The sequence below is a fragment of the Macrotis lagotis genome, chromosome 2, assembly GCF_037893015.1.
Source record: "Macrotis lagotis isolate mMagLag1 chromosome 2, bilby.v1.9.chrom.fasta, whole genome shotgun sequence".
NCBI lineage: Eukaryota > Metazoa > Chordata > Mammalia > Peramelemorphia > Peramelidae > Macrotis > Macrotis lagotis.
In genome coordinates, this window is record NC_133659.1 from 157,332,820 (window position 1) to 157,359,791 (window position 26,972).

Below are 26,972 nucleotides of genomic sequence, written 5' to 3' on the forward strand. Positions count from 1 at the left end.
TTATTCCCTCATCCATCTTTATTCGAAAAGCTTTAATTCCCCTTTCTCCTCTAAAGTATATATGGCCCGAGCAGCTCTCTTATTATTGTTATAGTTCTAGAGCAGTGCTGCTATTGGTGAAGCTTGAATGCAGTTAAACGTCATGGCAATAAAAAAAAAAAAGGAAGGGAAACAGAAAAACTGCAACTCACTTGTCACTGGCACCCTTGCCTCACAAGGATTAAGAGCTGAAAGAATATGGCCCAACCTGACCTCTGGTTCTTGGTCCTCTTTCTGTTCATAGGTAAGTTCCGCTAATTCCTCTCTACTGTCCACCTGCCAGCTATCTGCTTGGGCAGGAACATTTTTTGAAACCTACATTTTTGAAACCTACTGGGTGGTTTGGTCGAGCAGGAAGTTGATTTCAGTTTGTATTTTTAAACAATAATGCTAATCGCTATAACTTCTGTCTGTACTGAAATCCTAAGGAATTGAGCTGGCCATGAGAAGAGAATGCAAACATCACAGCTGGCTAACCTAATGCCTTCTTCTATTTTGAAGAGGATGGTCTTGAAATATCTTTGTATTGAGAATTCACTTGGCCTCAGATTTCTCAGTGATAAAATGAAAGGGATGAGTTTAGGAGTCCTTCCAGTTGTAATCTTGTATGGATCTAAAATTCCAAGAAATAGTTTTTAGGCATTCTTATTTGATCCTTACAATAGTCCTATGAAGGAGGTAAAACATCTTTTCTACAGTTTTCAAAAAAATAGCTGAGGCTCACAGGGGTTAAATAATGTCCTTATAAATCACAAAGTTAGTAAATGGCAGAACCAGAACCCAGACAAAAAGCATCAGAGGCTCTACATATATTCACATTGTAGGTGTATAGTATATGTTTGCTGTCTTGAATTAAACTGAAAATTTGATTGTTTGGTTTGGTTTTCACTACACTATGTTTCCTCTCTACCTTAAATTACATTAAAAAGTTGACATGCATCTTTAAACCAGTAGGATGAAACAATGATATAGTGGAAAGAGTACTTGCAGCCCAAGAACCTAGATTCAAATATTGCTCTTCCAATTATGATGAGTCCTTTGGAAAGTCATCTGCACCTCAGTTTCTTCATCTGTAAAATGAGAATTGTACTCCATTATTTCTAAGGCCCCTTCTAACTTTAAATTCCTAGAGTAGGAGTAATGAATTTGGGGTTATCCTTATTGTTAGACACAACTACTAATCTACATTAAAGTGAATAATGGAGAACTGAAATGTAGACAATAATAACAAAAAACCCTCACCATTTATTTTTGTTTTATGTACATAATAAAAGTAGAGGTTTAGAGAGATGAAGAGATATTCCCTAGATCATAAGGATAGTATACAGCAACATTGGGGCTTAAAACCAGTCCGAAGTCCTTCTCTATAAGTAGCTGTTGTGCTCAATATCATTATTATCATCACTAAGCATTATTGAGCACATGGCACTGCTTTAGGTGTTGTATAAAAAAAACGTACAGGGTAAGTCCTGACCCCAGTTGCTTAAAACCATCTAGAAAGAAGGAAATTATCCCTGCTGGTCAACAGAGAGAGGCCAATAGTGACTATGAAAGACTCATACTATGGATTGTTCATATTTAAGGTGACTGAGAATGGTTTAAAATTTTGATCTCCATTAGAAATCTAGCAATATATTGGAAGGTCAGGAATTAGGTCAGGAACAACAGGATTTCCTTAAAATGTGAAACCAATGTGCCTGGAGGTCATTAATCTACCTGGGGATTTAAATAATATTCCCAATTATTATTCTTATTACAAAATCAATAATGTATTATCATCATTATTAACAAAACTCTTCTATGGAAAACTCACTAAACTTGTAATAAAGGGTTAATTTGAGGTATGGATAGCTCTTTAGTTTCTCATTCTCTAACTCCTTAAACTAGGGTGTGTCCATTTGGCTTTGTCTCAGGCTCTCCTCTCTCTTCCTTTAAAATATCTTCACTCCTGCATCTGGCTTTCAATCCTGTGTCTATTGCCACCAAACTCTCCCCAAAGCTCCAGTTCCATATTTCTTGTTGTCTGTTGAATATCCAAGTTGATTGTATTTAACTCAGATGAATTTGACCTCTTCCTTTCTCCCAACCCCAATTGGGGAAAAAAATACAAATTACCCTTTTCTTAACTTCTCTATTTCTGTTATTTTCTTAACTATATTCTCAGTTACTTAGTCTCACAACCAAGGACACTTTTTAAGTCTTCCCTTTCCCTCACACCCACAACTAAAGAATTCTGAAGTCCTTTCAAATCTATCGCAATACTGGAATAAAAAATAGGGTTAGAATAAATGATGTATTGGTCATGGAACTAAAGTTGAGGTATAACCAATGAACAGCTTTTGTCCCCCTCTATAAAAATGTCAAGAAATCTGGAGGAAAGCCCCTAGTATATAGTATCAATCATCTATAAGAGATTTGTGAAAAGTAATTGACCAAAGTTATCCAGGATGAGAAGGCAAGAAAGAGTTGCAATATATATCATTGGAGGGGGCAGCTAGGTGGCACAATGGATAGAGCACCGGTCCTGGCATCAGGAGGACCTGAGTTCAAATACTACCTCAGGTACTGGATAATCACCTAGCTGTTTGACCTTGGGAAAGTCATTTAACCCCATTGCCTTGCAAAAACCAAAAAAAAAAAAGGAAAAAACAAACCCCCAAAATATAAATCATTGGAGGGATGAGATCACAGATGGATCAAAGTAATATTTTTTCTTTCTGTCCCCTTCTCTTCACTCACATTGCCACCTCTTAGTTCAATCTCTCATCTCTTCTCACTTAGATTAATGACAGTTTTCCAATTAGTTTTCATGCATCCCCCCCTTTATCCTTTCTAACCCATCCCTTAAACCTCCCCACAAACAAAAATTATAGCAAGTATGATTGTTTATCTGTTTTTTTCTAAAGGTTCTTCGTTCTCAACTTACAACTTCATTTTTGATTTCCCCAATATTCCATCATGGAACTTTTCTCCTCTTTCTCTACATAGTAAACCTTGCTGATCTCATCTAAATGGCTTTAGTTATTATCCTTACAAAGATGACTTCCAAGGTTCTATCTTCCTTGCAACTTCTCTTCAAGTCTTCAATTCAACAAGCATTTATTATAATTCTGCATCTCCAAAGAACAACTAGATATTTTTTTCTATTTGGATGTCCTGCCTGAGAGTCAAATATAAAATGTTCAAACAAAATGTTTAAAAATTAACCTGTCACCTATTGCCACCCCCCCCATCTGTTCCTCTTAACATCCCTGTTTCTGGCAGTGGCCCAACACTTTCCAATAACTTTGTTGCTATCTTTTACCTCTTTATCTCTCTCTGTTTTTCTCTCCCTCCCTCCCTCCTTTCTCTCTCTGTCTCTCCTTTCTGTATGTGTATGTATTTTTGTCTATGTTCCCCCTCCTTTCTTCCCTTTTTCTCCTCCCTTTTTCCCCCTCTCTCTCTCTTAGTTTCCATGATCTTTATTTTATCTTCCATCTCTAGCCTTTACACTTGATTTCTTAGAGAGAACCTAAGGGAATATTTCATAAAGCTGTCACCTTCAAAGGTAATTCTAAGGTGGAGAGGCCACCAGATCTGACTAAGGATGCTCTTTAATAATATATTATTATAATCATATCTTATTATAGTGTCTGATGCTTCATGGTTTTCATACAAATTGCCCTAGTAATTTTTCAGAAATATAAAAGTGAGCAGAACAAGGATTATTATAAATTAAGACATTTCCTGGTTCACACAGCTTGTTAGGGACAGAGCAATAACCAAGACTTTTTTTTTCATTAGGTTAGCATGCTCACTCAGGCAAAATACACATTTGCCATATATGTGCTATTAGTTATAAGGCATTTGAAAACAGACTGTTATCTGGTGGTCTCAGACAAGATTTCGATCATGATGAAAACTCTGGGGAGTGGAAATAAGGGACTGGGTACAGTGGAAATTTGAGAGGGTAGCTTAAGTTTGTGGGAAACAGGTTTGTGTGAAAACAAAGGTCAAGGATAAGGTGTTTGCTACATGATATTTGACATCTTAAGACAGCAGTCAGAGATTAGAAGGAACTCAGGGCATTTATTTTATATAAGGTGGGCAATTTAATTTAATCTAAAACTAATATGGTTTCACAAATTTATATTTTCAAAACTTCAAAGAACAAATAATGCCATTTTAAAATAGTGTTAATGATGATATATACACAAACATATATATATATATATATATATATATATATATATACATATACATACATACTTATAGTGCTTTCGGTGTCTAGAACATAAGTTCTTCAAGATCAAGGACTATGCTCCATATTATCTTTGAATGCCAATGGCAGTACTGTCACTGGAGCCAGGAAATCTGGATTCAAATGCCTCTTCTCACACATGCCAGCTATGTGAGCATGGGCAAGTCACCTAATATCTCAGTGCCCCAGGAAACTGTTTAGACTATAAATTCATGTGAATTGCTAATCTACATCAGTGGAAGAAATTTCTATGCTAGGAGTTTCCCTTCTAATGAAATCAGAAATGTGTACTCCCCCGTCCCCCCCCAAAATGCCAGCACTGAATACATTACTTGTGTGTAGTCAACATGAAATAAATAAATAACAATTATTATATTGTTAATGTATATATAGTAATTCATTCACCTAACAAAATTGATTACATTCACTACAGATTTGTTATCTAACCTTAACTGGACCCTGACTCCTTCCTAGTTGTTCCTCTGTTTCAGCAGTCCTCAAAATGTGATTAGGGAATACCTGAATATCCCCAAAACTTTTTTCAGTAGGCCTGCAAAGTCAAAACTAATGTTATATTAATATTTAGTGATACATAATAATATCTGATATGATAAATATCAATGGACATAACCTACATAAATAAATGCTTTTAGGGAAGGGGAAGGATCTCCAATAATTTTTAAGAGTATAAAAGTGACCTGAAACCAAAAAGTTGAGAATCACTCCCATATTCCCACTGCCCTTTGAGCATGTTCCAAACCTCATCTCCTCAAATCTTCTGCCCTTTTTTCACTTTTAAGTCAAGGACTTCACTTTTCAGTTTACTGAAACTGGCTAAGAATCGGTAATGACTCCTTCTCTTTGGGCTCTCTTCTCCCCTTCTCTTTATCTGTAAGCCATTTGATATCTCCCCCCCCCCCCACCTTGCCCCAGCCATTCTTTATTCCAGTTCTTGATTAAAGAAAAAAGTTGACTTTCTCCTTGTCAAGATCAACCCCTATAATTGCCCATGATCCCACCCCTCCTATCTTCTCCAGCAGATTGCCCTCATAGCAATTAGCCCTTTTAATGTTTAATCTCTCACTATGCTGGTTCTTTCCTTGCTACCTACAAACAAATCTTGTTGAAATTTAAGAACTATCTCTCCTTACTTCCGTAGTTAAACTCCTGTAAAGAGTTGTCTGTATTTGCCACTTTCAATACCACATAATGGTTAATAAACCTATAGAAAATAACTGGATGAAAATGTTTTATTTAATAATTGGAAAAAACCTGGCTAGCAATATTAAAAAAAAAAAACCTTTACCTTACTTGTACTTGTATTCTCAGTACTTAGCACCTAATAAGAATATAATAAATGTTGAATGACTGGCATTTCACAATCTACCACTTTAAATTCCATCTGAATTGGAGACAAACTAAAAGAAGTAAAAGATGAAAGAAAACTTCTTTCTCAAGTATGAAAGGGAGATAAAAATTTTATCTATTGAACAAATAGGAGAAATTACTGGAGACAAGATAAATTTCCTTGATTACATAAAAAAAATTTAAATTTCAATGTTAAGGTATTTAGGACTTTTCTTAAATAATCTGATAATTGAGAATGCAATCATTACTTAAATAATCAGGCAATGAAGTGCAAATAACCCACCAAACCTTATAAAGCTTTAACGACTGAATGAAGACAGCTGGCTAAGTATCAGCAATGACTATTGTGTCTTTTAATAAGGAAACTAGACTTGTCTGGAGCCAGTCAACTCTAAGGATAAAATCAGCTCTGTAAGAAGCTTTCAGTTCTTGCAGAGTCATTCTTTATCCCTTTCCTGCTAGCAGAAAGCAGCTTGTGGAATGGGGGAGAGAGTGGCTCTGTCTTTCCTCTGTCTTCCATCAGCAGTTGTACCTTGCAGCAAAAAGCACATGACCACCTAGAACATGTTCATGTACAAAACCCAAGGTGAGGAATCCAAACTACTGTTTCCTGAACCCCTAATCTCAGTTTAAAAGAGGAGGATTCTGAACTAATTAAATAGCATAATTCCAGTATTTAAATTTTTAGACAAGAATGTGGATTTCTGAAGGCCAGCACTAGTTTTGAGGGTGGCTTGAAGTAAGTCTGAGTTCAGGTTTCTGAGTTCAACTATTCTAGACAATGAATCTTCTAGAAAGACAATACTGCTTGATGCATCTTGCTTTTTAGAGAAGGAAGAAGATAGTTCATATGATTCCTGAGCAGTATACTATTTTGGAGCATAGTCACTAAGGGTTTCACAAGATTAAATGGCTAAAGCCAGCAGAAATAACAATCCTTGCCCAATAACCAGTAAAGTGGTATCTGAAAAAACTCTAGGAAGTAAAGCAAGTCAGAGCAGAACAAAGAGTTCATGTCCTTGTAACTACCCTTCTTTATATATATATATATATATATATATAGAGAGAGAGAGAGAGAGAGAGAGAGAGAGAGAGAGAGCGCTTTACTAAACATGTACCTTTCTGTTCATAATCTCTACTTCTCCAATAATGCTAAGTATAATTGTAGGAAAATATGTCCCAGGTCTATGATAGGTTTCATTGTTAATTTTCTTAACACATTATTCCAGGAAATTTCTTTGGATTGAATTAATTGTGTCTCCTAATTTAAAAAAAGCAAACATGTTGATGCTGATTAATGAGCCATAGTTGTAGAAGTATGGTACCCACAGAGTACTTTGAACCTGAGGTGGCCATCTTCCATGGAATGCAACCTACAGGTGAGGAAAAGAGAAAACCAAAAGAGACCCTATAATGTCAGGCAAAAATATATATATGTGTGTGTGTATGTGTATATATATATAAAGGGAGACAGAGACAGAGATAGAGAGAGATGGGAGGCAGAGATAGCAATGTAGGGGAAGTATTTATAAAAAATACATGAAAACTACATACATTAAATATAAAGGAAATGACAATAATATTCAACAGCAAAACCAAACCCTTAATAGATAAAAAATATGTATAGCAATTTTACAGAAAGGAAACATAAATTTTCACTTGAAAACATATGTTCAACCCCAAAAGATATCAGAGAAATGTAAGCTAAAGCAAATTTAAGATTATACTAATCAAAATGGCAGACAGTTAAAACTAATAAAACTCAATGTTAGTGTGTTTAGGACGAATAAGAACATTCATATTCTGCTGGTGGGTTTGCAAAATACCACAATCTTTTTGCAAACCATTCGGATGGATCACTTTAAGAGTTACCAGAATAATCATACCATTTGACCTGAATTCCATTTTTTAATCAAAGGGGTTGATGAAAAGAGGCTAAAATTGTTTATAGTATAGCAAAAAAAAACCCAAATCCTAAAACCTAAAAGTCACAAAAATCTGCAACAATTATAGAATGGTTAGATAAATTTGCTGTTCAGTTGTTTGCAATTGTGTCTGACTCTTAGTGATCCTATTTGGGGTTTTCTTGGCAAAGATATAGGAATACTTTGCCATTCTTTCTCCAGTTTATTTTGCAGATGAGGAAATTTAGGCAAACAGGGTTAAGTGACTTGCTCAAGGGTCACACAGCCAGATTTGAATTCAGGAAGATGAGTTTTTCTGACTTCAGACTCACTACTCTACTGCTTTACCTAGTTGCTCTCTGGATAAATTACAGTGTATCAAAGTAATAGGATACTAAAATATAAATAAGATTCATAAGTATGAAAATATAAATAAATTTGGAAAGATCCATAATAATTAATATGAAACAAAAAAGTAAAGAATAAATGTTGACCATGCTATTACAAAAAGAAGATACATATATGTGTATATAGTTACATATATATGTAGTTACATATATATGTATATGTAGTTATATATATGTATATGTATCTATATGTAAATAAATATTTCAGAAAGAATAGATAAAATGAAATTAAAGGAAACAGGGATTAATTGATGAATTAATAACATTTTAGGTTGAAATGGATATATTTAAGTGTAAAATATATTTATTGGTTTTATCAATAGTTAACTTATTTATTCATGAATCATTTTTTTTTACATTAACTCCAACCTGTTTCAATTCCTTTCATTGCAGTCATCTAACATTCATTCACCACTTTTTTCTAACTTTAGTGCTAATTTCTATTTGGTGTTTTTCTTCTCCAGACATCAAAAATTCACTAAAAACTTAGGGAGAATATTCAAAGTATTTAAATATTTAAAGTCCCAGGAGGGGAATTGTTGGCAGGACTCCCCTCTCTATTCTCCTTAAATGCCACAGAATAAGAAAATTCTAAATCATGAGTGACAAAGACTTTCTCATATTAAGGGATATATTTTCTGAGAAAGAAGATACAGGTTGGGGCAGCTAGGTGGCGTATTGGATAAAGCACCGGCCCTGGAGTCAGGATTACCTGGGTTCAAATCCGGTCTCAGACACTTAATAATTACCTAGCTGTGTGGCCTTGGGCAAGCCACTTAACCCTATTGCCTTGCAAAAACCTAAAAAAAAAAAAAAAAAAAGGTACAGAATCTTGTGATCTGCCTTAAAATTTCCTCTTCTTCCCCGAAGTGGAAATCCCAAATGGCTCAATTCTCCACCCTCAGAACTGGAGTAATATGAACTACTCCTCCATATTTCTCATCCTCTCTTCCCCTCCTCTATCTTCCCTTACTTTCTCCCTCTTTCATTCTCCTTCCATGCTACCCTCCTTTTTCCATCATCCCTCTACTCCCCCTTTTTTTAATTCTTCCTCCATCCCTCACCCTCCATTCTTTTCCTTCTACCCTGCTCCTCCGTATCCCTCCATTCTTCATTTCTATATATCTCCCTCCATTCTCCCTTCATTTCCATCTCTCTCTATCCTTCATTCACTCTCCCCATCACTCTTCCTGAAATTCTTTTTTCCCTTCATTCTTCATCTTCTTTCCTCTTTCCATTCAATTTTTTGGAGTGATGGAAAAGAAACTCACTTTAGGGGAAAAAAAACACTAAGTACCCACACAGTACATTGAACTCATGATTAACCACACTAATGCAGGGAAGCATGTGTGTGACTAATAATGATCTGTGAATAATTCCATGTCTTATTTTATGGTTTTATGAAGCATTATTTTCCTCTATAGTAGCAACTATAGTAGTAGTAACTTTCTATAGTAGCAACTATAGTAGTAGTAACTTTCTGATCCACTTTAATTCAGAGTAGAAATCCCTTGTTATTAGTTTAGGAATATCTGGATTGAAGTTCTACTATTTATTCTACATATAACTTTAGACAACCTACAACTTCTATTAACCTTAGGTCCCTCATCTATAATAAGTCATTTCACAAGAATGTGGCAAAGATTAAATGATACTTTGAGCATTTGGTCCAGGAACTGAGAAATATAAGGTTGAAAATAAGAAGCAGAGAAATAAGGGGTCTTCCAAGAACTTAGTTGAATTTTGAATCTTATACTCACAACATGAAGGTTGAGGAGGAGGATGAGAAACTCCATGTATTCACAATGTGTGACCTGTGGCATAACATTTAACTTCTTTCCATTTTCTCATCTGTATGGTAATAATAATAGCACTTACTTCACACAATTGTGAAGATTGGGTTATGAAAAGTGTTTTGTGAACCTTAAAGTGCTACATAGATGCTAGCTATTATTTTCATTTTATGGATGGCCATCAGCAACAACCAAGGAATATTTGTTCTTGTGATATCTTCATTTTTCTTGTCAACTTCCTTAAATATACAATGAGATAATACCATTGAATCAGGAGTCCTTTCTGACCCCACTGAAAAAATTCTTAACTATGCAATCAAAAGCAGGAAGACCAAAGAGTATCAGTGTCCCAAATCAAATCATCCAAATCACTCCAGGATTCCTTCTCTCTACATTGGCCTTTCCTCAAGGTCCATTATGAGATCATTTTAAATCAATGTGGACATTAAACAAAAGTTCCATGACAGACCCGACTAGACATTTTAATAATTAAGTTACAGAATTAGAATGAAATGAGAACTTGGAGATTCCATTTTTATCAAAGGAATTTTCACTCAACAATAATATAGTAAGGATATTCAGCAAAAATAGTTGTTTTTCTATTGGACATAGTGTCTTTCAATTCTGCATTTGTTATTATGGCACACCCTATCAGAGAGATGTGTTCACTCAAAATGGGGTGAGGAAATCTATCAATCCTGAAGAACTCAGATTATTTGAGTCTTGGGTGTTGATGCCATATTCAAAGCTATATCAACCAGTTGCACCTTTGTCCTCTGAGGCAATTCAATCTCAAGAAAATGTTATTAATTTTTAAAAGGAAAATGAGTTTACATGTTTTAAATTCTTTTGAAACTCTATTTAAATTCTTTCTCCTGGTCAGGGAATATGAATAAAGGTGTGCACAAGTAACCATGTGCTTGAGACAAACACATAAAGGTGTCATAATAGATAATGTACTGGGACCAGAAAGAAAATGTTTGATGAAAGTAGACAAGTCACTTAAAATTTTCAGCCTCAGTTTTCACATATGTAAAGTGTGAATAATAATATCACCAACGTCACAGGATAATGTGAGAATTAAATTATATAATATATTTATAATCTTTTGAAAATTCTAAAACAATATGCAAATGCTAGCTAGCAATAGATATTATTATAGAACTGTGTGGTCAGAGCAATTTCACTTCGAACACTACATAGCTGTTAATATCCTTCAATGATATAATTGTACTGTTTTCTGTTTCTTTGTTGTCATCTTTGAATTGCTTCTCTATGATCCTGAAACATCTTTATTTTCCATAAGATTATCTCTGCTAGACATCTCTGGCAGTCTTGGGGTCATCCAGTTTCTCTCTACTAGCCTTCAACTATTTAACTTTTTAAAAAAAAAATTTAATTAAATTCTTTAAGTTTCTATCTATTGCCTTCTACTACTATCTATTAGTGTGTAATAACTAGAAAACCTCTCTCTAATAAGAAAAACCATGACTCTATTAGTTCACAGTCAAGAGCTATATACCTCTCCATCTGGGCAGATAAGTGGCTCAGTGGATAGAATACTAGCCCTAGAGTAAAGAAGACCTGGGTTCAAATTCAGGCTCAAAGACTGAACTTTAATTACCTTGCATCCAGGGCCAAATCCAGGGTCCCTGATTTATATCTGGCCAATGGATCCAAATGACTTTAGAAGGGAAAGTGAGACTGGTGACTTTGCCCAATATCCCCTCATTCAAATGCAATTCATGTGTAAGTCATGGCATCACCTCCCCTGATGTTATGGTCTTCTTTAAGAATGAAGAACAAAACAACACCTACCTATCTAACCAAGCCGTCAACAACAAAGCCCAACTAAATCTATTCTTTTGTCAATCTCACTCCCAATGCAAACTTGAGATCCTTGGTCTCAGAAACCTAAATGATTTGGGATTAGATTATCATTTTAACATGCTTTGTTGGACTCCCTGTCCCTTTCATTCTTCCCATAAGGGTAGATGAATGGTCATAATGGATAAATGGATAAGGAGAGAGAGAGAGAGAGAGAGAGAGAGAGAGAGAGAGAGCACATTTATTAAGAGCTTACTGTGTTCTCAGGACTGTGTTAAGTAGCTATAAGGATACAAATGCAAGAAAAAAAAGATGGTCCCTACTTTCAATGTTATATTCTAATTGGGAAAGGAAAGCTGTAAGTATGGAATCATGTGGTTACATGGGGTATTCTTGGTATCTATGGGCAAGGCATCTCAAGAGAAGATGGAGCAGTTAAAACAGGACAATGGACAATAAGATTATGGATAATGATTCCGTAAAATTAAGGAATTTATTTGTTATGGCATAATATACCACAATTTGTTTAGTCATTTTTCAATAGGAGAACACAGTTATCAGAAACTTGCTGCCATTTACCTGTTTCCCTTCTAATTTGTAAAATTTCTTTAATTTTATAGAATTATTGTCCATAATCCCACTGTCCATTATGTCATTTTAATTTGTATGATCTTCTCTATAACTTGTTTAGTCATGAGCTCCTTTTCTAACCATAGATCCCAAATATCTTATTCTACTTCTTTCTTTAATTAGCTTAGTAACTGGAGCTTAGCACAATTTGTTCTATTTGAAGTTTACCTTATTGTATGGTATGAGATATTTTCTTAAACCTAATTTCTGCAGATTTCTATCCAGTTTTCCCAGAAGTTGGGGGGTTTTTTCCACAGAGAGGGAATCCTTCCCCCAACAAACTGAGCTATTAAGGTCTATCAAACATTATGCCAATGTGATTGTTTGCTTCTATATGGTGTGTACCTAATTTATTCCAGTAATTAACCTCATGCTCTCAGCTTTTCCAAATCCTGCCCATCTCAAATTCTGCTTTTTTCAAGGTTTTCCCTGACTATTCAAATTCTGCAAAGATTGTTTCCTTCCTTTTCTGAAGGGATGTGGTACTTATTGTTCTACCTCTCTGAGAAAATTAGTGTTTTATTATGTTCTTCTGTGCCTCTGGATCATTTCTGGCTGGACTAGGGGTTCTTAATATTTCTTGTGTCATAGATCTCTTTGGCAGTCTCAAAATGGACTCCACAGAATGATATTCTTAAGTGTATTAAATAAATGACATAGGATTACAAAAGAGGCCAATTATACTGAATTGCAGTTATGAGAACCTTTTTTTTTAAGTCAAATTAGGGACCTCAGGCTAAGAACCCTGAGTTAGACTTTCAGTTCCTCAAGGAGAGGAACCATGGCATTGTGGTTGCCTTACTATCTTACTAGTATCTCAATCAATCAGTATTTATTGATTGACTTATTGATCCAGAGTCCTAGTTTGTTGATATGGTCTCTTCTCTGAACAGAATGAAAAGCTCAAAAAGTACTTGAAACCAATTCATCAGGAATATACTGAATAAAGAAACAACCTTTCAGAGTATTCCTGTATCCATGTTTTAGTTGGGAGCTGTAATCACAAAAATCATCCCTGAGAAGAAACTAAGCATGACCTCCATAAAATGTGTTAAATGGTACCAATATTTTCTATTATCTTGTGTATATTAAAATATTCCCCCATCTAAATGAGTCCTAAATTCTCCAGCTTCCTTGATTTTTTCTCAGACTGTTCCCAATGCCTAGGATATCTTCTCTCTCCCTCTTCATTAGTTGAATTCTAACCCAACCTTTAAAGTTTAAGGCAAATACTACAAGGCTTTCTTTGATCCCCTGGTTAGTAATAATCTAATCCCTTATAACCTAGAATATCCCTTCCCTTGTACTGTTTTTTGCCTCTCTTTAGTGTTTTTATCATGTAATACTATATAAGGTATCTGAATTGGTTCCTAACCATTCCCTTCCCCAAAAGCTGTGAGCCCCATGAAGGCAGGGACTATTGAACTACTGAAACCCAGCTTTTCTGACTCCAAGACTGGTACTTATTCCATTTTCCTTGTTATTTCTGCCCAAGAATCTTCTAGAAGCACATGAATACAAAGTGACTTTGATAATCCCATCTCCATTTGTAACTAAACCTTGGGTCTATTAAAATGACTAGTTTTGTTTTCTACAGACACTTTAGAAAATTAATAAAATAATAATAATAAATTAATAAATGTTTCTGACCATATTGCTTCAGTCATAACTTGGAAGCACAGTAGCAGACAAAATAAGCAAGTGTTTATCTCTCCCCTCCTTTCCCCCACTTCAGTTCTGCCACTGCCCTCTCCTCCTCACCTTCACCCACACCCCTCCCACTCAAAGAGAAACTAGCTTCACTTCCTGGCCAAATTGTTCTCAGTTTTTGCTGAGGCCCCCAAGATGTAGGTGATAGCGGAGACTTCAGAGAAGAGAAATACATTATCTCAGCTACTGTTGCTGCTGCTAAAGCCCACAAAATCAGGTCACAACTCTATCAGATGAGACATACACACACACAGACACACACACACACACACACACACACACACACACACACACACACACACACACACACACACACACACACACACACACACACACACACACACACACACACACACACACACACACACACACTTCCTCCCAGGGTTTTCAAGAAAGGGACCAGAATGACTAGCAACACAGAAGTCCACCAATCAACCTATTAATCTCACATCTTTTCCATTTCCTGATCCCAAAGTTACACAAAGTATAGGGGTAGAGATGTTAGGAAGGGGGTTCAAGAGAAGAACTAATAAAATCCTATTCAAATTTTAAAACAGATATTGGGGATACAAAAACAATAAAAATGAGTTTGGTTAAATGTGTTTTCAGTGATTCATTTTTTTCCTAAGGAATTTTTATGCTTGGGATAGAATCATATCTTCATAATAATAACTAACATATAGGCTTTCAAAGTTTAACTTAATCTTTGCAACAATCTTGTGAAGCTGTTGTTCAAGTTCTTGTAGTCATATCAAACTCTTTATGACCTCAATTGGGGTTTTCTTGTCAAAGATATTGGAACGGCTTACCATTTTCTTCTCTAGATTATTTTACAGGTGAGGAAACTGAAGCAAATAGGGTCAAGTAACTTGCCCTAGGTCCTATAACCAGTAAAATTCTGAGGCCACATTTGAACTCAGGAAGATGAGTCTTTCTTCCTCTGGCACTTTATCCACTGTACCTCCTAGCTGCCCTTGTTAAGTCAGTGCCATTATTACCTTTTTAAAGATGAGAATCCTGAGACTGAGAGAAATTAAATGATTTTTGCTGGAACATACAGTTTGCAAGTCTTCAAAACAGGATTAAAATTCAGGTCTTCATTCTCTCCATTATGCCATCTAGCTTCCTATCTATAAGGAAAGGAGCTGATCAGTCATGAAAGTGGTAATAAATTCTTGCTGGAGCACTGCTCTAGATAGGTCACTATGCTTTCCCTGGCAATGAAGTGCAAGAAATTCTGCTAATGAGAGATTGAGTCACTAAGGGTACAATTAGTAATACAGATAATAAGGCTAAAAAGGTTAAGATTCTAGCAACATATGAGTGAAACTATGGGAAGGGCTAACATGGGAAGAAATCTTCCTTAGTACAAATCTTCTTTATGGTGGTTTTATTGGTTATAAGGTCATATTCTGCTGGGTTTTACATATGTCTTGTGCTTTTTGTTTGTGGCTTCCAGGGCCAGGACTATCACCGTGTCCTGAATGCCAGACATCAAGGATGAGAGCAGGAGTCTACAATTCTTGCTCAAATTTAGTCATTTAAAATAATTGCTCTCTCTAGAAGTTGACTTTCTTTGGAGGGACAAGTTGATAGTATCCAACGCCTTTGAAGCTTCAAGAATACAGCAGCCAAGGCAAGAATGGAAGTTAGATGAAGAATACTGAAGTCTCAGTCAGTCTTCTCACTCAGATCAACTGGTGTCCTTGCTATTCCTTGCACAAGATATTCCACCTCCCAAATCAGTGCATTTTCCTTTAGTTGTCCTCCATATTAGGAATGTTCTCCCTCTTCATCTTTGCCTCTTGACTTCTCTGATTTCTTTCAAGTCCCAGAAAAAAAATTCATCTTCTATAAGAAACCTGTTCTAATCACTCTTTACTTCTGCTTATTATTTCTTACTTATTCTGTACACAGTTCATTTGTATGTAACTATTCACAAGTTCCTTGTGATTATGCATGATCCTTTTTCCTTTCTTTGTATCCTCAAAATAGAGCACAGTGTATGGCATATAGTAGGGGCTTAATAAATGTATATTGACTTGAGTAGACAATAGTAGATTTTTTGTTGCTCCCTGTCCCCTTCCTCATGACCCATACAGATAATTAATAATAATAATAATAATGTTTATATAATGAGTTCAAGAATATTTGTTTAACAATGTTATCATATTTGATCCTCACAACAACTCTGAAAGGTAGGTTCTATTATTATAATACCCTTTTTAGATAAGGGTTGTGAGGTAGAGATTTGGAGATTCACCCAGGGTCATGCAGCTACTAAGTATCTGAGACTGGATTTGAACTCATTTTCCTGATTTTAGGTCCAGTCCTCTATGCACTAAGTCAAATTTAATACATAGTTGATTTTATTTCTATCATATCTTTTTTTTTTTTTTAGATTTTGCAAGGCAATGGGGTTAAGTGGCTTGCCCAAGGCCACACAGTTAGGTAATTATTACCTGAGGCTAGATTTGAACTCAAGTACTCCTGACTCCAGGGCCGGTGCTCTATCCACTGAGCCACCCAGCCACCCAATTCCAAAGTTCTTAAGAGAGACTTTCAAGGTGTCCTAGTATTGCTTCTTTTGATCTCTTTGAATGCTTGCCCTGTATGAGTTCTCCATAGAAAAGTCTTTTTGGCAAGTGTACTTCTGGCATTCTAAAAACATCCATGTGTTTTTATCAGCTGGCCATTAAATCTATGGCCTTTTGGCTTTAAAACACCTTGAAAATACTCCAATATATTGTAATTCAATCTGTAACACTAAAACTATGGAGATCCTTATAGCCCTACTCCCCAAGAAGAGTCTCTTCCCCTACCCATTATTTTAATTTTTCTCCTTTTCTCTCTGGGGTCAATCACCTATGGAAATATGAAACCCTTTTATTTTAGTTCATGATTGTAGACAAAGAAAGTCATCTATAGATTAGTGTCTATAGATAGATAGATAAATTATATATGTCATCTCTATATCTAGCACCATATATGGCCATCTCTATATTTGGCACCCTAAATGGTAGTACCAGTTGAACAAATAACATGAAGAGAAATAATCCAGTGTGATACCTTGATAAACCTAGATTCTCCTTTCCCCCTATTAAATTATCATGCCAATACATCTCAAATCCCTCTACAACTAAATACTCAAGCCACCCATGTTTACATAAAAAGAGTCCTTAAGGATCTAGATTCAACAGACTCCTTTTAACTACCAAACTGTCAAATAAAGACATCTGGACTCTAGCTACTGATTGCATACTTTTTCTCTCCATGTTCTCCAGATCTACAAAATACAGTTACTTAACTGTGGTATCATCTCCTTTGAATCACCAATACTGGGGCCACCATTGTCTTTGAGATGCTTTGAACCTCAGTTTTGTAAACACTTCTCTTTACTTGGCCAGTGAAGTGCAGACCCAAAAAAGTCAGAATAACTGTGTATTCATGAAAGGGATGGAATTAATTCAAAAGAAGCTTCAAGTATTGTCCAGGTGAATTTCTTCTCCTAACACTTGGTTCAATCTTTGAACCTGAATTCTTCCAAAATTATGACTACCCTCATGTGGGAGGGGAAATATATTTGGGAAGCTCTAAAAGAAGAAAGGAAATATTCTTTTGTGAAACATCTATTATGTTCTAGATTCTGCACAATGTATTCTACAAATATTACCTTATTTGATCCTCACAACCACCCTTCGAGGTAGCAGTTATAATTATCTCCATTTTATAGTTGAGGAAACTGAGACAGTCAGAGGTTAAGTGACTTGCCCAAGTCATATAGCTAGTAAGTGTCTGAATCTAAATTTGGACTCAGGTCTTCCTGAGTTCTAAGCGTATTATTCTTTCCATTAATTCACTTACCTGTCTTGGTGTACTGGGTGCCATCTTGTGGCAGCTTGTTGGAATTTTCTGCTTCACTTTCCTTTTGCATTCAGTTTGCCTTTTACCAAATATGAATGAAGGTGTGTGAAAAAAAATAGAAAACTAAATCAAAAGCCATTACTGATATGAATTAAATAAAGGAATTGAAGGGATTTATTTTAGGAGATTCAGTTAAAATACTGACTAGCTAAGAATATATGGAAACAACAGAGTAATAAATGAAATGAAATGTCCATTTTTATGCTAAGGGAATATGCACAATAGAATAATAATTCTGTGTTGCAGAAACATTAGAACAAAATATTAATTGTGGTATGCTATAAAAATGGAAGGGTAGAAAACTAATTGATAGTAATTGTTATCATGGAAGAAGAATGGGAATCACTCAACAATCTTGTCCAGTAGATTTCTGGATGGTTACTAGGATACTTGTTATGCATGGCTGAAATAGACATAATCACAGACACACTCTTCTACTTTGTCTCCTCCATGAGAGTTACGTGAGTAATATAGGGATTAGACTAGAGACATCACAATGAGGGGTAAAAGGATCCCTCATAAGAAGATGAGGTGAACTGGCAATAATAGAAAGAATATTGTATTTGAACTGTTGGAGGTGAGATGATTTCTAAGGCCCTTGGTTTCAGCTCTCAATTTATAATCCCATAAATCTTGATTCTATCACTTCTACATTTGGGATCTTGGGCAAGCTCCATGCCTCTTGGAGGCTCACTTTTTTCCATCTGTCAAATGAGCCTAATATTATTTATACTATCTCCTTTACATAGTTATTGTGGGAGAAATGTTTTATAAAGATTAAAACTAAAGAAACAGGAGCTATGGTTGCCTTTCTTTGCACTTAGCACAGTATACACCTTTAATAAATGACTGCCAATTAACTGGCTTATTGAAATGGAAGTTCAGAAATACATAAAGTTAACCCAGATTCACACAGAAAACCATAGACAAATCCCTTGAATAAAAAGTAATAAAAGAAAAGTGAACACCATGATTTTTCCATGGAATTTTTCCAAATTCCAAAGGGGGGGGGAGTTCTGGTCTCTTCAGCTTTTTTTGGAATATTCTTATTTATCAGTTTTTGATCTCCTGAGATAGAGTACATCAACAGGGAATTCCCTTATCTGGAGGATCCCTGAATAATACAATCAATTGTCAGTGCTAGTTTTGTAGATGATTGTCAGCTGCAACTTTAGGCTTAAAGCAGGGATGCAAACAAAGAAAGCAGCCAAGCAAAGAGTTAGCTGGATCCAGAGAAGACTTGTTAGACATAGAGAGACTTTGTAACTTCCTGTTTCCCCTCTTACTTCATACTATTGCCAGATTTCTACATATATCTAGGGCAATCCTTTGCCACAGAATCTGTAATGGTTCCCTATTGCCTACAAATTAAAGGTTCATCTCCTCATCCTGGCATTTTTAAGACAACCACAGTTTGGTACTACTTAGTATTTCCAGTCTTAATTCATATCATCCCCCTCTACAAAATATAAATTCCAGTCAAAATAGGTTATTAGCTGTTGTCCACAGAGATCTGATGCTCTATGATCTCAGTAGATTACTTCAAATAATTCTCTATTCCATGGAATTTTCTTTTGCCTGTTGAAATCCTCTCCATTAAATGTTATTTCCTGTATAAAACCTTCCTTGATATGCATCCTTTGTAAGGATTCTCCCCCACTCTATTCCTCAATACTCCAAGACCTCACATAGCATTTTCTTTATAATTCTCTTATGCATTTTTCAAGGAACACTATTTTTTAAATTAATTTATTTATTTTCACATTACTACAATAGTCTTGTTGTAAAAATAAACATAATACCTGCTCCCCCCCACAAAGATAGAGCAACCTCAAGAAAAATAAAGTGAGAGAAAAAGGAAAAAATGTACTTCAGTCTGTGTTCAAATACAATCAACTCTCTCTCTCTCTCTCTCTCTCTCTCTCTCTCTCTCTGGTATGGATTCTTTATCATAAGTCCATCAGAGAAGTTGTTTCAGTATATTTTCCCACACATGCTATTGCTAGCCATATCTCTCTCTATACTATTCCTCCCCACTCCTATTTATTCTATTCTCTCTTTCTCCTTTCACTTTGTCCCTCCTCAAAAGTGTGTGGTAGGGCAACCAGGAAGTACAATGGACAGAGCACTGGCCCTGGAACCAGGGCCAAATGCAACCGTAAATCCAACCCCAGACACCCAACAACTACCCAGCTGTGCAGCTCTGGGCAAGCCACCCAACCGCACTGTCCTACAAAAAAAATGTTGCATTTGACTACCCTCTCTCACAATTTTCCTCTCTTCTATCACCTACACCGTCCTCCCCTCCCTCATCCACTTTCTCCCATCCCTTTCTGTTGTGGCTAATTTATACTTTACTCATAAACCATGACTTGACTCAGTCCAGCTGTAGTCAAGTTCACAGGCAAATGCTGAAGAGGCTTGAGACAAAGATGGCAAGTTCTCCATTTATTCAACACAAAGTAAGTGCTTAAATAGCCTTTTTCACTCCCAATCCCCTGGCATTCTCTAATTACAAGTCAAACGATGCCCCAGTGCTTGCAGGCAGCAGTTGATTAAAGTTTACTTCCTCAGGCTAGCACTCCCACACAAAGCCCCATCACAGGCTTATTGTTTACAACCCTCAGCAATCTCTTACACCTTTCCTGTCCTTTTTCCTCTAAGGTAAGATAGATTTCTACAGTTGTTCCCTCTTTGAGCCATTTCCAATGTGAATGAAGTCTCATTCATTCTTCCTCACCTTCCCCACTTCCACTCTATTGCAAAAGCTTTTTCTTGACTCTTTTACATAAATATGTTAGTCTATTCTACCTCTCCTTTGCCTTTCTCCAAGTAACTTCCTTTTATACCCATTGATTCCATCTTTATATTGTACTTTGATATTCAACTCTCTCCTGTGCTGATTCTAACTGCTCTAATAAATGAGATGTTTCATGAGTTATCAGTATCATCTTCTCATGCAGTTCAACATCATTAAATCCCTCATAATTTGCCCTTCCCGTATACCCTTTCTATGCTTCACCTGTGGCTTGTACTTGGAGATCAAACTTTCTGTTCAGTTCTGGTCATTTCATTGAATGTCCATCTTTTCCCCATGAAAGAAGATGTTCAGTTTTGCTGGGAAGTTGATTCTTAGTTATAATCTAAGCTCCTTTTCCTTCCAGAATATCATGTTCTATGAGTACTTAAAATAGACACTACTAAATACTGTATAATCCTGTCTATAGCTTCACAATATTTCAATTGTTTCTCTCTGGCTGCTTTTCTCTTTGACTTGGAAATTCTGGGATTGGGGGGGGGATCTCTTTCAGGAGGCAATCAGTGGATTCCTTCAATTTCTACTTTACCCTCTACTACAAGGATATCAGGGCAATTTTTCTGGAGAATTTCTTGAAAATTAAAGTGTAGGGTTTTTTTCCTGGTCATGACTTTCAGGTAGCTCAATAATTTTTAAATGATTTCTTCTGAATCTGTTTTTTCAAGTCAGCTGTTTCTCCAGTAAGATATCTCACATTTTCTTCTAGTTTTTCATTCTTTTGGTTTTGTTTTATTGTTTCTTGATTTCTCACAAACTCATCAACTTCCCTTAGCTCCATTTTACATTTGAAGGGCTTATTTTCTTAAGAGAGCTTTATCTCCTTTTCCATCTGGCCAATTCTTCTTTTTAAAGTTTTCTTCTCCTCATTGACTTTGTGGACTGCTTTTTCCATTTGACCTAAACTGGATTTTAGCATGCTATTTTCTTTGGGTTTTTTTGTATCTCCTTCTCCAAGCTGCTGATTTAGTTTTCATGATTTTCCCCACATTGCTCTCATTTCTCTTTCCAATTTTTCCTCTACCACCCTTACTTGATTTTCTTTTTTTTTTGTTTAAGGCAATTTTTTTGCAAGGCAATGAGGTTAAGTAGCTTGCCCAAGGCCACACAGTTAAGTAATTATTAAGTGTCTGAAGTCAAATTTGAACTCAGCTACTCCTGACTCCAGGGCTGGTGCTCTATCCACTGCACTACCTAGATGCCCCGCCCCCTTACTTGATTTTCAAAATCTTTTCTTGAGCTCTTCCATAGCCTAAGACCAATTCCCATTTCTTTGGAGGCTTTGAATACAGAAGCTTTGATTTTGTCATCTTCTGAGTGTGTACTTTGATCCACTGTGGAACCAAAGTAATTATCTATAGTCAGATTCTTTTTCTTCTGTTGTTTTCCCCAGTCTATGACTTGGCTTTTATGTATTTCCCAAGTTTCTAGTGTTTCTGGAACACCTCCCCAGGTGCCTCAATTCCTTCCAGGTCTCATAAGAGGCTCTGTCTTCCCTGGCCTATGCTGTGAACTATGGATAATCACAAGCACTCCCTTCTGCCCTGGAGCTTTGAGGAGAGTCCCTGCACTGCTATAGCAAAAGGGTGCTACAGACTGCAACCTAGATCTGAGTATGAATAAAGAAACAGAGAGACCTTGACAATCTACCCTCAACCCCCTTACTGTTCATGGTCTGAGTGCTTTGCAAGCAGCTGCCAGGTGGTTCCCTGCTGGGTAAATCTGCAAAACTGCTTCCAGCTCCCAGCCCTGGTATGTGCTGAGGCCTGGCTGACCTGTACTCCACATTTACTCTGGTGTGGCAGGGCTTTCCAGTTGACTTTCCAAGTTGTCCTTGACCATCCCTGAGCTGAGAGGTCTGAAAGTTGGTTCTGCTGCCATGAACCTAGACACCCCCAAGGACCCAGACACCTTGCAGACAGTTCCTGGATGACTGGAGCTTGTTCACTCTGGTGTGGCAAGGCTGCAGTCCAGCTGTGGCCCTGGCTGCCCTACAACCCCTTCCCATCCTGGTGGAACAAACTCTTCCAGATCTTCCAGGTTATCTTGGGCCGAAAAGTTGCTTTGCTCCATCTTTCTATGCATTCCACCTCTCTGGAATCTGGTTACAGTCATAATTTTAAGGCATTAGGAGTGTTCTGGAGGAGAGTTTCTGGGAATTCCTACCTTCATATGGTTCCACCCCCTCAAGGAACAATATGAATGAGAATTATCTGCATGGGTTTTTTTTTAGTCCCTACAAAATAGAGTGATGAGAGCAAAGATTCTGTTTCATCTAAACTTTGTATCTCCCTTGGCAACTAACACTGTGCTCTTCATGCAGTAGATACTTAGTAAATGTTAAAGTTGAAGGAATACAACATTCCAGGGACCCTTAGGATCTTTGGATCCTCCTTATGAGTTCCTGCAACAAAAGTTCAGTTTAACAGGCACATGGAACAGGCTGTTAAACATAAGATATAAATTCAGTATTGCTAGAAAGATCCCTTAGCTCCCCAAAATGCCACTCTTCCCAATGAAATGCTTCCCATTTCACTCTTTGTGAGTCATACCTCTAGCTTAAAGATTTGATCCTTGGTGAAGTTCAAAAACTCCTGGGAAAGTTAATATATTAAACTCTATCAGTATTTTATACTAAAATATGAATAAAATCTGAGGAAAGTAGTTTAATATGATCTGCAAGTGAGAGAGAGCATTATGATAGATGAGAATACAAGTTATCTGGGTCAGAGATAAAAGATAAGCCCCCCCCAAAAAAAAGAAGGTAGAAAAGACCCAAAATAAGAGAGGAGGGGCACTAATGACAAAATTTATGATCTAATAATTTGCTTTGGAGGTATAGTCTGATTCTTTCTTCCAACAAATAATGAGTCTTTCCTAGAAATAAACAATTTTCATAATCATTTCCTTAGATTTATCTTGCCCTTATCTTCTCTTTTATACCAAAGTACTTCTCACAATATTTTAGCAAGTTTCTAAGTGAGCAGAAATTTGACTAAATGTTAAAAGCACTCATCCTTTGTCTCAAACTCCAGTTAACTCTCAATTTTTAGCCTGTGGGGATAAAGGTACAATTGAGCTTCACATTACATAATCGTTATATTCCATAGCACAATTCTATATAAGTTGAATGTTGTAATTTTTATGCAGAAATATTACTTCATCTATGCAGTAAACTCCTAGTAAGGAAACTCTATCAGCCAATACATAAGCAATTTTTCTGTGAATTAAAATCTAAGTAAGTTATATGAGACAGAGGATGTTTCAGTGACTTATCTGGGTTCACATATGATGTATCAGAGCTAGGATACAAATCCACCTTCTCTTAACTCCAAGGTTAGCCCCTCTCTCCATTGTGCCAAGTTACCTCTCTTGTAATTTTAAAAATTAGAAGGTTGGAATATTTATAATATCATAGAGCTAGAGCTGGAAAGTATCTCAAAGATCATCTACTAAGAGTCTCTGAATTATCAAATAACATATGGAATTATTGAATTGATTTATTATGGTCCAGATAAAAGGGAGAGGGGAGGAATCTCCTGGAAGAGAATACAAGTTTCATTGTTTGCTACACATGACTTTATTGCACCTACCTCTTTCGGGTAGGAGCAGCTATGAATAACTTATAGTTTCAGTACAGTATTCCCAATTTATGAGTAATAGAATAGGACTGATATGGGGTCCCTCTGGGTTCAGGTGGAGACAGGCATATCTGTTTTGTTTTGTTTTAGTTTTTTTGATATTCACTAAGAAAGACCACAACAGCAGCAAACTGAGAGTAATGTGTCAATCATACTTTAATAAGGCACAGAGAGAACAGAAGCAAACAGCACAGCAAGTAAAGACAAGGTGGTATGGGGAATAAGGAATGAGGTGGTGAAGGAAAGTAGGCAATTTAAGGAAGAAAATGGTGAGGAGGAGGGATACAGAGAGTCAGAGAGCCACATGTTGGAGTTGGGAGTATGAAAGTAGAACAGACCCACTAATGATGGAAGAGTACCTGAGGTGGAGGAGCAGGGTAATGTGAATTTCATTTTTTTTATTTTTTTTAGGGTTTTTATTTTTTTATTTTTTTGCAAAGCAGTGGGGTTAAGTGGCTTGCCCAAGGCCACACAGCTATGTAATTATTAAGTGTTTGAGGCCGAATTTGAACTCAGGAACTCCTGACTCCAGAGCCAGTGCTCTATTCACTGTGCCACCTAGCCACCCCAGTGAATCTCATTTTTAAGGATTTCAGTGATAGAAGATGGATTAACTCTTATTTTTATTTTACTTTTATTATTCTTATTTTATTTTATCCATGTCACTGTAGTTCATTAACAGATACACATCATCTCAAAGTTATCAGTAACACTTTAGGATTGGTTCATTGGTATATTTTCCTTGTGTTGTGCTGATCTTACTAAACTTATGTGGGGGGTGATGAATAATTAGTAAGCCTAAAGGTCTTACTTCAGTAAGACCCAGTTTGTTTCCTCTACTTTAGAATTTAGCCTTAGTTAAATTATGAGACAGATTTCAGTAGTTCCTATTTTCCTCTAATTTATTAGACAATTAACAAGTAACTGTTATGCTCCTTTAGTCTGTGACTTCTAGGTTCCCTTTTTCAATCTTATTTCCTACTCTTGTTAACTTATACTACTCATGAAGTTATTATACTATCTAAAAAGGGGGTTGATCAGGGAGGGCAGAACAAGAAAGAATTTTAATAGTTTCCTATTTTACAAATAAGAAAATTGAAACCCAGGGAGGTTAAATAACTTGTTGAATGTCATAGAAGCAGTAGTGATTAGAAATGAAATTTGAACCTAAGTCCTCTGACTCCAAAAATCTCTTCCTTCCACTCTTATGGCCTCTCAAAATTTACCAAGCACCTAATAGAGACACAAACCCAAAATCCAGGAATAGGTCTCCTGTCTCAGATAACTATACAATTGGAGGAATTCAAATGTGTATATTTCTATAAGTGAACAATGATTCTTAAATTTGAATGGCAAATATATAGAGAGAATATTAGAAGTATTATGGGTAGAACACAGGAAGATGTGAATTCAAAAATCATCTCTGATGCTTATTACCTATAATAAACTAGACAATCTACTTAATGACTCTGAATCTCAACCATTCTCTAAGATTTATCTATTCATTCATAGATGGCTAAGTCTGAGTTTATAGAAGGAATTCCCACACCAAAAAATATGCTATATTTGATACATCAATGTCATGAAAATTTGCATGTAAAAATCTCTAGAATTCCCTTGACATAAAGTATTCCTGGGGTAGTGAGGTTAGCGTGTGATTCCACAATAAGGTACCTCCTCAAGGAATTAAATGATGGACTAAGAAAAAAAATCATAATATCTCAGGTTTAATATAATAAAACCCATACCCAAACAAATTCTCAGTAAAACTTCTCCCCGAAGGGGTTATCAAACATCTATTTAAAGAGCTCCAGTTATTGAGGAACTCACTATCTTCCAAGGTTTCCCTTTACTTTTATAATGGCATCTACAGGATTTATCCCAAATTATAGGTAATGGTGCTAAGAGAAAACTACTAGATAGAAATCAAGTTTAATTGCTATCACAATTTTTCTTTTACTTCTACAGAGCCAAGAGCTTCCAAAGAGAATGATGCCGCAATAAAGGTAATAGGGATTCTGGGAGAGTCAGCTATCCTCCCTGCAGAAATACCAGCTGGACATAAAATTGAGAATATTAACTGGTCTTCCCGTACACCTGTTGCTCTTATGCAACCAGAAGGTACATCAGTCCGTCTCATTCCAACCCATCAAAATTATAGGGGACGACTGACTGCCGAACCTGAAACTTTCAACTTAAAGATTAGCCCCCTTAAGATGGAGGATACTGGACCCTACAGAGCTGACATGAATCTTCAGACCTCTACAACTAACATCACTATCACCAAGAACTATACTCTGCAAGTCTACAGTAAGACTATAGTTGTGGACTCATAGAATATTTGGGCTGAGAAAGACCAAAGAGCCTCTCTAGCCCAACCCCTCATTTTTCATCCAAGGAAACTGAGGTCCACAGAAGTGAGGTGATTTGCCTAAGGTTACGTACATAGTGGCAAAACTTCCTGATTTAGTTCTTTCTTGTTTCACTGGTTATTTCCCAAGTTTTTCTTCAAAGAATATTTAAGTTTTCAATCAAATATTCCCTGAAAGAAATCTTGCCACTATACTAGATAGTCTGGTGGGAAAAAAGGTTAGAAAGGGCATGGGTTTTGCCTTCAGGTATATTCAATTTTTGCCATCTCATCTCTTGTATTGCATCTTTCCCATTTGTCTAC

At 36.2% G+C, this 26,972-nt stretch overlaps 1 protein-coding gene across 3 annotated transcripts in view; it reads left to right on the forward strand.

Moving 5' to 3' along the window:
• The first annotated feature begins 167 nt into the window (after positions 1-167).
• Positions 168-26,972, forward strand: part of LOC141513345 (SLAM family member 5-like) — a 49,193-nt gene continuing 22,388 nt past the window's right edge. For 2 of the 3 annotated variants that reach the window (XM_074223072.1, XM_074223070.1), the window contains exons 1-2: positions 168-283; positions 26,267-26,608. In XM_074223072.1, coding sequence (XP_074079173.1) covers positions 238-283; positions 26,267-26,608 — 388 coding nt within the window. In that variant the 5' untranslated portion in view covers positions 168-237. The remainder of the gene's footprint in view (positions 284-26,266; positions 26,609-26,972) is intronic. The other variant, XM_074223071.1, reaches the window with a different exon arrangement.